Raw genomic sequence first — 13,195 nt, forward strand, 5'->3', positions numbered from 1 at the left:
ACAGAATAGAATAGAACTAGTGGTTGATCGGTCTTTTCTACGGGAACAGAGCGGTATAAGAGGTATGACTTTGAACCGCCGCCATTTTGAATCAGGATGGAATATGACACATTTAAGTAGCCTAGGTATGTCACCCTCAGTACTCTTCTTAACCAAAAAATCAAAAACGGTCTAGCCGTTTTCTCCTGAAAAGAGGACAACCGAAGGTTTTTCGGCTATGAGCTTAAGGTGTGTCCACACATAGTCGACCGGCCGTCGATCGATGTCAACTGAACCGTCCTCACTGCCTCGACAACATAGAATCTCCTCGTCGATCGACGGCCATCGACTATGTGTGGACACACCTTTAGAGTTCAATCTCGTGAGGACAATTGAGCAGATAGTTTAATCGAATACAGATTTGACTTGGGAAAAACACCTTTGTATATCTATTATTATGTTCAATAAATAAATAATTGAATTGAATTGAATTGAATTGAATTTGATCTCCAATTTTAAAATGTTACTTGACAAAGTATCTCGCCTTGAAAATCTGGGAATAGTTAGTAGTAAACAGGTATTTCTATCAATGTCCTACACAAGCCTTGAGCTTATAGGACAGTGATATACTACTGTTGTTGTTGAAGCTGAAATGTCACATGTAAAAAAATAAATATATACCTATGTTGGTAACTAAAAAAAAAAAAAAAAAAAAAAAAACGGAAGAAGCAAAATTTTTAAAATTTGGAAGGCAGGAAAACATCGGAATAGTTAGTAGGTATTACCTGTACTGATGGTACCCCACAAGGCTGGTAGCCGTAACAAGCACAGGTCCACTGCTTGGCTGATGGACGATAGGGGCCGGCCGACTGGGTGGGTCAGATGGTCGGCACGGTGGGTCATCCCACGGGCAGACGTCGTCCTGGTTCGTTTCTTCGGTCGAGGAGCCACCCTGAATTACGGCCGAGTCTCTGGAATGTGATAGATTTTGAGTAAACAACAGAACCAGATAAAGAGTTGTCTAGCCAGCCTAGTAAGCTTAGTTGGTAGCGCGTCTGCCTTGTAAGCGCTAGGCCGCGGGTTCGATTCCCGCCCGGGGCGGATTTCATCCTGAACGGATAATGTTCGTTCTCGGAACGGCTGGCTTTCTCCTATCCTGTCCGCCTCGTTTTTGGCAGGATTATACTTCCATTGTTACCTTTTCCTCTATCAATTTTCAATTATTATTTGTTCCCCAGCTGGTGGACTTTAAACAGGGAGGATATCCGCCTGAAATTCTCTTTGCTAAAGAAATAGCAAAGGTTGAGTGCGAAGGGCATCCACTCGTAAAATTTGTAGCCAAAACCAAATGTCAGCCCCAAAGCAATCACCCTAGGACTGATTGACTGTGTAGCGAAATGAGAACACTAGCTACGCTACATAGATGTATAGAAAACTAGAAGAATTTATTAGAACTCTAAGTTCTACTATAAAGAGTATAGCCACAAGAGGTTGGCGAAAAACGATGACCCCGCCTGAACTCCGGAAAAAGCGAAGAAGATTAATTTCAGAGAGTAAAGTATCTCACCTCGGGTAGTTTATATCGCTTAGGTTACTCTGGGAATGCGAGTGCGCCACCTGCCGCGCGCTGACCGCCAATTCATGCGTAGAGCCGGTCAGACTCCGGTCAGAGCCGCGCCTCAAAGCCCGGGTAGCAACGTCTTTACTAGGCCCCGGCGGTCCAGGGATGCCCATGGGCGCCCCCGGGATGCCCATGCCGCTGGTAGAAGGGCCGGGGGCGGTCGAGAGGCCCGCGATGGCGGTGGAGGGGTTCGAGGTTGAGCTTTTCTTCTTCTGACCCCCGCCGAATGGGAAGGGGAATCTGGGAATAGAATAGATTAGTTATTCTGCAAAGATAGGACTGAAAAGTCCCTAGAATAGAATATTTAATAGGTATAGGTAACTTGATAGGACTTTACGCCCGCAGTCTCTTTACTAACTCGACTGAGTCAAATAAAGGAATAGAATAGAATTACCTTGTTTATCTTGCGGGGATAGGACTGAAAAGTCCCTTAACTGCCGCAGTCTAATCAAGTCTGAAAAGTTTCTTTATACCTACGTAGGTTTTATCGCAAGCACAATATACTCGTACACTGTACCTACAGCTACACAATGTACCAAGTACATAGAGCTGAATCCTTCTCGTCTAAAACTTTAGCGTCTAGTCCTCTACCCCTGCAGATTAAACAAGCAAACAAGGTCTTGTACCTAATATACGATTGCTAATCAGGTACCTTTTCTTCGTGCACGGTTGTTTGCCCGCTTGCAGCAAGTTCTTGTAGTGGTCCGACCGAATGAAACGCGGATAGCAGTCGTTCTTAAGTAGCAGCGTATATATGTGTTCGGCTGCGGCGTCGTACGTAAAGCGGGAAGGGTTCTTAAGCTCCGTTTGTGTACGCTCCATGGTACGTCCGTCTATGTTCACCTCGCACGGCGCACCGGCCTTGAGAAATTCACTGCGGAATAGAATAGGGTAATTATTCAGAAGCCACGACAGTGAAAAAGAAATCCCCTTTTTGTGTTTAACCTAACCCTATGATAACACTGGTCACGAGAATAGAAACACGGTGAGACAGTGGTAACGCGCTTGCTTGCTATGCAGAAGCTTAATAGGTATGTACATTATCATTACTACTGATAATACTAAAACTCTGTCTAAATCATGATTTATTTGTGGTGAAGCTGAGAGCGTCTTCACAATTTTTGTGGATATCATAGCATTACTAAGAACCTCCATTACTATATCTGACATATCTATATTTTTTTTCTTTTCACTCTGGTAATGCCGCCACTGGTCGCAACTCGATTAAAGTGGCTACTCACTTGTCCTCACGAGGCTGAGTGCACACCGAACTCCAAGCACAGAACCGAAAAAAAACTTTGGCCCTGCCGGGAATCGAACCCGGGCCTCCGGCGTGCAAGCTTAGTGTGATACCCATTCGGGCACGGAAGTTGCTGTCTATTCCCTATCTAAAGTCCCCCAGCCAGACAGTTTCATATCCCATGTATACGAAAAGTAAAGTAAGTATACTTACTCGAATATCTCTTTCACTTTGGCCGGGATCTTGGACTGGGCGCTTCGCCGGAGTTCGGTCACCATAAGCCAGAACCGTATGTTCTCATGCGAGTACTCCTTGCGCAGATAGCTGGTGAATTCGGCCAACCCAGTAGGATCCTTGATGAGGTCCTCTATAGACAGGGCCCAACGGCGGACCCTCTTCTCAGTGGGGACTTCCACCCTGCGAAAGACGAGAGGGGAATCAGTAAATGGTTTCTTCAAATCGAATTGATCCCAAGGGCAAGGTAAATCTAGACCATTGACAAATGGAGTGTGTAAACTTAAGTAAGGAAATGGTTTCTTCAAATTAAATTGATCCCAAGGGCAACGGAAACCTAGACCCTTGACAAATGGAGTGTGTAAACTTAAGTAAGGAAATGGTTTCTTCAAATCGAATTGATCCCAAGGACAAGGTAAACCTAGACCATTGACAAATGGAGTGTGCCTGAAGGCATGCGATAAGTATAAGTAGTGCTTTATTTAGACTGTCAGTTTAGAACAAGTTGTTCCATCATACCAACATACTGGGCGATGTGTTCCAATCCACTCGACCCCAGTCCCCAGTCCCCCATGGATCACTGAAATCTGGACAATCGCGTGCTACTAGCTTTTAAGAACCCCACTTCAGTCTGCGTAAGGGAACCCCACTTCAGTCTGCGTAAGGCGGCAAGCTAGTCACAGAATCGAGGGTAACACCCCCGTTACAATAGACCAAAGATTCGTAGTAGTTTAAACTTTAAACCATACTTTAGGGCTGTCCGCCCCTACACTTAAGCCTCGGAGTGGGCTTTTTGTGTTTGAAGTTAAGCTTAGATTTCGTAGATTCGTATAGACCAGGGATTGCCAACCCGTCGATCGCGAGCTACTAGTAGCTCGGGAGAGGTTTTCTGGTAGCTCGCAGCTCTCGGACAGTTGCACCAGTTGAGAGAAACTCTTATGGGAACCAAAAATTTACTTCGTTACGTCGTAAATTTTTGGTTCTCAGACTGAAGGTATTTCGCCAAGGGTATCCTAGTCATCTGAGTAGCTCGTGACCCTAACAGTTGTACAGTGACGGCAAACTTCTATATGTGTAAAAAAAAAAGATAGCTATGATAAGGATAGGTTTGATTTTGATCACTTACAAAGGACTGTTGAGGAGCCAGTACGTGGTATCGTCGTTGTGCCAGGGGTTGGAAGGGTTTGGTGTGGTAAAGAAGGCATCGTATTCTGCATAGGTTTCGCTGAAGGGGATGAGGCTTTCCACCACCAGCGAAGTCTTGGTTCTCGTCTTCTCCAGGCAGGATTTGAGAAAGTCCACCTGAAAGGGATTTACAGTAATTGGTAATAGTAGTGCTTATTTATATTGCCCGCAAAGGACTGAAAAGTCCCTTTTACCTATTATTGCACCTAGATAAATTATGTGACTTGACTTAGACTCCAATCGCCAACCTCCAGATCCAAAGCCCAACGCGTTAACCACTGAACTACTGGATTACTACATCTGACCGCACGGCAGTGTGCCAGGCCAAGGTCCGGTAAGCACCCCTGTGTATCTTTACACGAACCCTTGGACTTCATTTTTGCTGTTGTACTAAGGAAGAGACTCCGAAAATGAGGAGCATCCCCCCTTGAGAAAATCCTGGATACGGGCCTGCTCCTCTGTGTACGTGGCCCGCAAACACATTTAAGTTGGAAATCCCTGACCTAGCGCATTGTCGTGCGCTCAGATCAGCTTTCATCCTGTCCTCTTTCACAACCTAAGGGGAACTTGGCCTAGGACTAGATCAATAATGTGTCCTTTTGGATCAGTGTTCATCCTCACCTCTTTTTTCAGGTCCTCCACGCTGCGTTTCTTGCGGTGCCCGGTGCCCCGCATACAGGTAGGTATGGGTTCCAGAGAACTGGTGCACCCTCCAGTAAGCTGTTAAGAGCTTCACCACAAGTAAGCTTCGTGTTATTGGTATTGGTTATAAGTAGGGCCGTCGGCTTTAATAAACGCCCTTGGTCACCGCGACCTGGTTAGATCTTTTGTGACATTCCCTTTATTTTTTCTAGAAGAGCCCTAGACTTCTTACGAAGGCCAGGGTTCTTTTAGGACTGATTTCTTTGACTTCTTTAGGTGTTGTAATCATCGTTGAGAAGTACAGCAGTCGTTTGTGAGAGGCAACACCACATTCACACAAACATGATGTGTTCTGCCGTTTCTGGTGCCTCTTTGCATAGACGGCAGGTAGGTGTCTCAGCAAGTAAGCTTCTCAGCTTCACCACAAACTCACCTCTTTTTTCAGGTCCTCCACGCTGCGTTTCTTGCGGTGCCCGGTGCCCCGCATACAGGTAGGTATGGGTTCCAGAGAACTAGTGCACCCCGGCGGGGGGCGGTGCACCCTCCAGTAAGCTCGCTCCTGACTGTCCGCGACAATCTTGTCCACCTTCTTCCGGTCCTTGGCCAGCCGGACCTGGGGAGAAAAAAAGATTCGTATAAGCTTAACCCATATTTTAGGACTTTTTGCCCCTACACCTAAGCCTCAAAGTAGGCTTCTTGTATACGATCCTATAGCCTAACTTTTGTATTTTCGGAAGACCAACACCGAGCCTAATAATGGTACAAATCATCAGGATTTTGAGAGCCCATCTTCTCAGGGAAGAGGAGATGTGTACCTCTAAGGGGTCTTTAAAAGAGAGATTTGTTAGAGCTCTCGTCACCAAAAATCTAGGCAGTTATACCTAGAGTGAGGTTAAACCCCTTGGAAAAAATGTTACAGATTAAAAAATGTTACGGCCGACATCTCACCTGTTCTTCGGCCTGCATGGACACCAAGTCCCACTTGTTGGCCAGGTTGCGCTTGAGGTTATTGAGCGCCTCGAGTTCGTATTCTTCGAGGCCGTGGCGCTGTTTGTTGCGCAGCGAGCGCTTCTCCAGGTAGATGGCGTACTCGACGTTGTCCGGACATTGGCGGTGCTGCCAAGGCCAGTAGTAGGGGATCTGGGGAACAGAATAGATTATTAGTTATGGCCGTATTCAGGGGGGCCAAGGAAATTTTCTATGGGGCGCTTTCCGAAAATTTGGAGCATCCTACATGCCTATTAAAGCGTTTTTCCTGCGGAACTCAAACTGAGTCCGATTCCAATAAATTTCACTGTAAATTCCTGGACTGAAATTAGATAATTCTTAGTTATCGGTTCTGATTCCACAAGAACAATACACGTTTATTTATTTCAGGATTACCTGAATCTCCCACAATAGCAATCTTGCAGAAATTTCCGATTAGTCTGCGCACAACAAAAGGTCAAGTCGATAACGAACCTCGTTTTTATTCCAATTTTATTCTAACGAGTTCGATAATATTTTTCCATCATGATTGGGAAAAAAATAATAAGGATTATTAAGGAAAGTGAAAAATAGAACTTTTTTCAGTCACTTTTCCTTCTGTATTCTAATGAGAAAGGAAAAAAGTTAATATTGTGCTCTTTATTCCCTTCTCTTCTCGCGTTCCTTTTCCGTCATTTCCGTTGGCAACTCGAGGTTTCTCTCTTCAATGTCTTTCTTGCCCCTTCAATTTTTCATTTCTTGTACCTTCAATTTCTTTTCTGTCCATTCAATTTCTTTCCTGTCCCTACAATTTCTTTTCTTGCTACTTCAATTTCTTTCCTGCCTCTTCAATTTCTTTCGTGCCCCTTCTTCTTCTTCTTTTCTTTTTTTTTATTTCTAGCTCCTTCATTTTCTTTCCTTTCTTACCGCCTTCAACGAAGTCCTGTGTCATTTCCTAGTTAAAGCCTTGGCTTGTCTACGGAGCAACCAAGTTCCATCGACAAAAGTTAAGAAATGATAAAAAGATAATTAATTCCAAGTTAAAGATTATTCCCCACTAGATTACATAAAAAGCTTAACAGTTAAGTTTTTGTCTCAAGATAAGTGATAAAAAAACAAACTAAAACTTTTTACACCAGATAATTTGATAGAGATTATAAGAACTGATAAGGTAGTTCAGAAATGATAAAGATTATAAGAACTGATAAGGTAGTTCAAATAATTAGATTAAATATGATAAACCAGAATTGAACTGATAAGGTAGTTCAAGATTACAAATGCCAAATAAATTCAAGGTAAAAAAAGTCACAAAATATTGAAAATATTTGAAAAGGTTTTTTGAAAAGTACAAACTTTGGTTATGTTTACAAGCCAACAAAATGAAAGAAAATTTGGTTCTAGGATGACAAGTTAAATTTGGTTCTAGATGTGAAAAGTACAAACTTTGGTTATGTTTGCAAGCCAACAAAATGAAAGAAAATTTGATTCTAGGTTGACAAGTTAAATTTGGTTCTAGATGCAGATTAACAAGTTTGCTTGTGCACAGTACCTATGCTTAAAGCTAGAAATTTCTATGTGCTTACCTACATATACCTAGGGTTGAACAATGAAATAAGCAAAAGCACAATGACTAAGCCTAAAATTTGACACTTTTCAAATGATGAAAAAACACACTTTGTGTTTTTCGCCCTCCAATGCTTTTTCTTTTAATTTCCATTATTTCTTCTTTTATTCTTCTTTCATCTTAAACGTCTTCTCCTCCTTCTTCCATTTTCTTTCACCTCCTTCTACTTCTTCCAGAACCTCGTTTTCATCACGCATTTCTCTCTTATCGTTTAGACCAGGGATTCGTAGATTCGTAGTAGTTTAAACCTTTAAACCATAATTTAGGGCTGTTCGCCCCTACACTTAAGCCTCCGAGTGGGCTTTTTGTGTTTGAAGTTAAGCTTAGATTTCGTAGATTCGTATAGACCAGGGATGGCCAACCCGTCGATCGCGAGCTACTAGTAGCTCGCAAGAGGTTTTCTGGTAGCTCGCAGCTCTCGGACAGTTGCACCAGTTGAGAGAAACTCTTATGGGAACCAAAAATTTACTTCGTTACGTCAAAAAAGCTTTGCTTGACCACAAAGAATAATTCATGATTTTATTTAGTGAAGGAGGCTCTTAGTAATCCTGTGATAAAAAAAAAGAAAAAAATGTGAAAAGGTTTTCAGCTTCGCCACATATAAATCATTATTTAGATTTATTTGTCTTGGTTTCATTTTTTATTTCTTGGCGATTTCATACTTTACCTTCAAAGGAGCGTTGCGGCAATTGTGTGGTGTCTTCGTTGCTGGAGACGGACGACCTCGGTGGCGGCACGGTGCAGGATAGTCTCCGCTCGATACTGATTCGGTTCAGTCGCTCAGTGATGTCCAATGAGCCGCCCACGGGAGCTACAGCCTGGTAAAACATAGAGCGAGTGAGTTAGAAAAAAACTACCTACTCTTTCTCAGTCAATGAGTCAGGACCTAACTCCTTTTATGTAAATATAAATACCTTTAAGTAAAGTCTCCCAGCCAGACTAAGCTGGTCTACTCCCTGTTTTTTAAGCCTCCCAACCAGACTATGTTGGTCTACCCTCTGTTTAAAGTCCCCCAGCCAGACTATGTTGGTCTGCTCTCTGTTTAAAGTCCCAAAGCCAGATCTACCCTGTTTAAAGAGTCCCAGTTAGACCAAGACAATTAAACTTGAAAAAGAAAAATTAATCTCACCAGACTAATGTCTGAGGACGAACTATTCGAGTCGAGCTGGTTCGAGTTCTTGCGCGAATTAGTGCGCGACGCGCCACTCCCTCCTGATGTCGCTGCGCATTGCGCGTCTCCCCACAGGTCGTCTGTCACTGATGTAGACATCGTGGTGTTCTGGAGGCGCTTCAAACTGTGAAGCAAAATAGAATAGAACGTTGATCGGTCTTTTCTACGGGAACAGAGCGGTATAAGAGGTATGACTTTGAACCGCCGCCATTTTGAATCAGGATGGAATATGACACGGGATTTACAGTAATTGGTAATAGTAGTGCTTATTTATATTGCCCGCAAAGGACTGAAAAGTCCCTTTTACCTATTATTGCACCTAGATAAATTATGTGACTTGACTTAGACTCCAATCGCCAACCTCCAGATCCAAAGCCCAACGCGTTAACCACTGAACTACTGGATTACTACATCTGACCGCACGGCAGTGTGCCAGGCCAAGGTCCGGTAAGCACCCCTGTGTATCTTTACACGAACCCTTGGACTTCATTTTTGCTGTTGTACTAAGGAAGAGACTCCGAAAATGAGGAGCATCCCCCCTTGAGAAAATCCTGGATACGGGCCTGCTCCTCTGTGTACGTGGCCCGCAAACACATTTAAGTTGGAAATCCCTGACCTAGCGCATTGTCGTGCGCTCAGATCAGCTTTCATCCTGTCCTCTTTCACAACCTAAGGGGAACTTGGCCTAGGACTAGATCAATAATGTGTCCTTTTGGATCAGTGTTCATCCTCACCTCTTTTTTCAGGTCCTCCACGCTGCGTTTCTTGCGGTGCCCGGTGCCCCGCATACAGGTAGGTATGGGTTCCAGAGAACTGGTGCACCCTCCAGTAAGCTGTTAAGAGCTTCACCACAAGTAAGCTTCGTGTTATTGGTATTGGTTATAAGTAGGGCCGTCGGCTTTAATAAACGCCCTTGGTCACCGCGACCTGGTTAGATCTTTTGTGACATTCCCTTTATTTTTTCTAGAAGAGCCCTAGACTTCTTACGAAGGCCAGGGTTCTTTTAGGACTGATTTCTTTGACTTCTTTAGGTGTTGTAATCATCGTTGAGAAGTACAGCAGTCGTTTGTGAGAGGCAACACCACATTCACACAAACATGATGTGTTCTGCCGTTTCTGGTGCCTCTTTGCATAGACGGCAGGTAGGTGTCTCAGCAAGTAAGCTTCTCAGCTTCACCACAAACTCACCTCTTTTTTCAGGTCCTCCACGCTGCGTTTCTTGCGGTGCCCGGTGCCCCGCATACAGGTAGGTATGGGTTCCAGAGAACTGGATGAGAGTGTTCCCACTACACACGACACGATCTTTTTCCGAACGATAAATGGGAACGGGTATAACTATAAAGTTGAATAATGGCCCTGGTGTACCGGGCCTTACCTGAAAGATATAGTGGGTGTCTTTGGAGTCCTTGAAGACGAGATTTTTCGTGTCATTGACAGGAAAGACGAACGATAAATGGGAACGGGTATAACTATAAAGTTGAATAATGGTCCTGGTGTACCGGGCCTTACCTGAAAGATATAGTGGGTGTCTTTGGAGTCCTTGAAGACGAGATTTTTCGTGTCATTGACAGGAAAGAAGTAGCCGAACTGACAGAGTTGATTTGCCACCTGAACAGCTTCATCTAGAACAGAACAAGATTCAATATTCAATACATACCTATTCAATTCAGAAGAAAAAAAATAATTATAAATATTCAATTACTGGCAGCAAATGACCGCGCCCTCTATGTCGCGGACTATTGGAAATTCAAGGATTGAGAAAGAAGAGAGTACACGGAAAGCGGAAAGAAAGTATTATTCAATTCAGATGAAATAGGTAAATTAAATATTCAATTATTATTCAAGAAATAATAGAACTGACAGAGTTGGATTGCCAGATTCAATATTCAATAATCAATATTCAAATATAATAATTAATTAATCAATATTTAATTCAGAAATGAGGAAAAGTTAAGTAGCATTGATTTGATTAATATTATCATGAAAGTTGCTCAACATTCAATTTGTTTTGAAACATGTGCGCAACTGTTCGCAACATTTTGGGTGAAGCGTATTTAGAGAAGGCTCAATAGTGTTTAACATACTTGTAAGTTAACGAACATAATTAACATATTTGTACGTAAATATTCTCCAGCAGGAAACAAGGAAAACAATGTATTGAAGATGAAATTCTATACCTCGGGCTGGGATTGAACCCACGCCCTCCTGACTACCGCAACTGTTCGCAACATTTTGGGTGAAGCGTATTTAGAGAAGGCTCAATAGTGTTTAACATACTTGTACTAACATACTTGTAAGTTAACAAACATAATTAACATAGGTACTTGTAAGTAAAGATTCTCCAGCAGGAAACAAGGAAAACAATGTATTGAAGATGAAATTCTATACCTCGGGCTGGGATTGAACCCACGCCCTCCTGACTACCAGGTAGAAAAATGAGAGGAACAAATGGGCGGACAGAAAAAAAAGAGAAAAGAGAAAGAGGGAAGGGAGAAAGTTAGAAGAGAGAAAGAGGCAAGGGAGTTGTTAAAATATGTAGGAGAGAGAGAGAGAGAGAGAGAGAGGAATGAAATCCTGAACGAAAGGCTCTGACGTCATAACAATATCATACAAATAAATAATACGTATATACCTATCCCTCTCTCTGTTATCAACATCCCTCTCTCTCTATTTATCTATCTCTTGCTCTCTTTATGTCATATTATACACAATTTTTCCACCTTTATTCTCTCTCTCTGCGTTCGAACATTACACAGTGTTTAGTCAATGAAGTTGGAAAAAAAAAGAGAGAGAGAGAGAGAGAGAGAGAGAGAGAGAGAGAGAGAGAGGAGGCTATATGGATTATATGGGGCAAAAATAGAGAGAGCGAGAGAAAGATACCTAGATAGAGAAAAAGAGAAATAGAAAAGAGAGAGAGAAAGAGCGAGAGAGAGGGAGGGAGAGAGAGAGAGAATGGAGAAATATGTAGGTAGGTATGTACCTACAAAAGAATATTTTCGAAATGAAATGCGTGTTTATAATATTTTCTCATTTCTTTCTCTCTTCCTCTCTCTCTCTTCCTCCCCCCCTCTCTCTCTCTCTCCTTCTTTCTTTCTCTCTCTTATTCCCCTTCCCCTGTTTATCTCTATTTCTCTTTATCCTTTACTCTCTCCACTCTTTCTCTTTCCTTGTTCATTCTTTCTTTTCATATTCGTTCTTCCCTTTGCTTAACTGCCGCCCTTTTATTTCTCTTTCTCTCTCCCTCTCTTTCTTTCTCTTTCTTCCTTTCTCGCTCTATTTTGATTTCATTCTAAGTATTCCATTTTTACCGTAAAATTATTGTTTATTTTAGGTATTTATCTCTCTTCTTCTCCTTCTTCCTTTTCTTTTTCTTCTTCTTCTTCTTCTTCTTCTTCTTCTTCTTCTAATTCTCCTTCTCCTCCTCCTAAAGAAAAATGGTGGATAGAAAAACGGAGAGAGAATACTGAAAAATATTTTACCTTAAGTATTTTGTTGAAATCGTTTAGCCAAAACATTTTGACATAAAACATAATCTTTCTCTTCTAGACAACATTAATCTTCTTTTTCTCTTCTATTTTCTTCTTCTTCTTTCTTCTCCTCTTCTTCTTCATCTTCCTCCTCCTCCTTCTTCGTCTTCTTCTTCTCCTCCTTCTTTTTCTTCTTCTCCTCATCCTCCTTCTTCTTCTCCCTCTCCTACTCCTTTTTCTTCATATCCTTTTTCTGTGCCTCCTCCTCCTTCTTCTTCTCCTTCTTCTCTCATGAGAACTTTTTTTTTTTGTCGCTCCAAAATCTCCGAGCTGACGAAAAAAACAAAGTTCTTCAAAAACATTTAGAACTGTCAGCTTCATTCTGTACGTATTTGTATGTTGGTATGTAGGTATACATAGGTAGATATGGTATTAGGTAGAAAGGAAGGTAGGTACTCGTATGTAGGTATGTACTTAAGTAGGTACTTACTTACTTAAGTGTACTTAAGTCACTTCAACAACTTGTGTAGGAGTAAAGTCTTTCAATGGGAGTTGCCCAAAGCCCTGACATCACGTCAGAACTTCGTTTCACTTTAGGTATAATAATAATAGTGCTTATTTATACTGCTCGCATAGGACTGAAAAGTCCCTTTACTCCAGCAGTAGGCTACTACTATTATTGTGGTCAAATTCTCAAATTATATGAGGATAAAATTCCATACCTCGGCTGGGATTGAACCCACGCCCTCCTGTTTACCAGGCGAGCGTCTTGACCACTACACCACTGAGGCAGGTGTAGGTATAAGTTGTAGATCTACATAATTATGTACGTTTGCATATTTTCTGTGTAAACAAAGTTTGATGTAATGGTTTAGGTAGCAACCTCCGTGACCGAGTGGGTATCACATCACTAGGCTTGCACGCAGGAGGTCCGGCGTCGGATCCCGGCGGGGCCCAAGGTTTTTTTTTTTGCAAAGGAGGCACTTAGTGTCTAATCTTGACTGTTACCCACCGCAAATAATCGCGACTACCGCGCCGCGCATCGTGTTAACAGGGCCTATCGTGC

General features: G+C 42.4%; 1 protein-coding gene across 1 annotated transcript in view; it reads right to left on the minus strand.

Annotated features, from left to right (window-relative positions):
* The window catches only part of LOC103516744 (regulator of G-protein signaling 11), a gene marked incomplete at its 5' end in the record, with an annotated part of 13,774 nt that extends 3,455 nt beyond the window's left edge, over positions 1-10,319 (minus strand). The window contains 9 exons of the mRNA XM_017447191.2: positions 169-185; positions 765-950; positions 1,547-1,840; positions 2,253-2,474; positions 3,054-3,257; positions 4,201-4,376; positions 5,335-5,514; positions 5,850-6,041; positions 10,172-10,319. Of these exons, the coding sequence (XP_017302680.2) occupies positions 169-185; positions 765-950; positions 1,547-1,840; positions 2,253-2,474; positions 3,054-3,257; positions 4,201-4,376; positions 5,335-5,514; positions 5,850-6,041; positions 10,172-10,319 (1,619 nt within the window). The remainder of the gene's footprint in view (positions 1-168; positions 186-764; positions 951-1,546; positions 1,841-2,252; positions 2,475-3,053; positions 3,258-4,200; positions 4,377-5,334; positions 5,515-5,849; positions 6,042-10,171) is intronic.
* Between the last annotated feature and the right edge of the window lie 2,876 nt (positions 10,320-13,195).

The sequence above is a fragment of the Diaphorina citri genome, unplaced genomic scaffold (genome assembly GCF_000475195.1).
Source record: "Diaphorina citri unplaced genomic scaffold, Diaci psyllid genome assembly version 1.1 scaffold1653, whole genome shotgun sequence".
NCBI lineage: Eukaryota > Metazoa > Arthropoda > Insecta > Hemiptera > Psyllidae > Diaphorina > Diaphorina citri.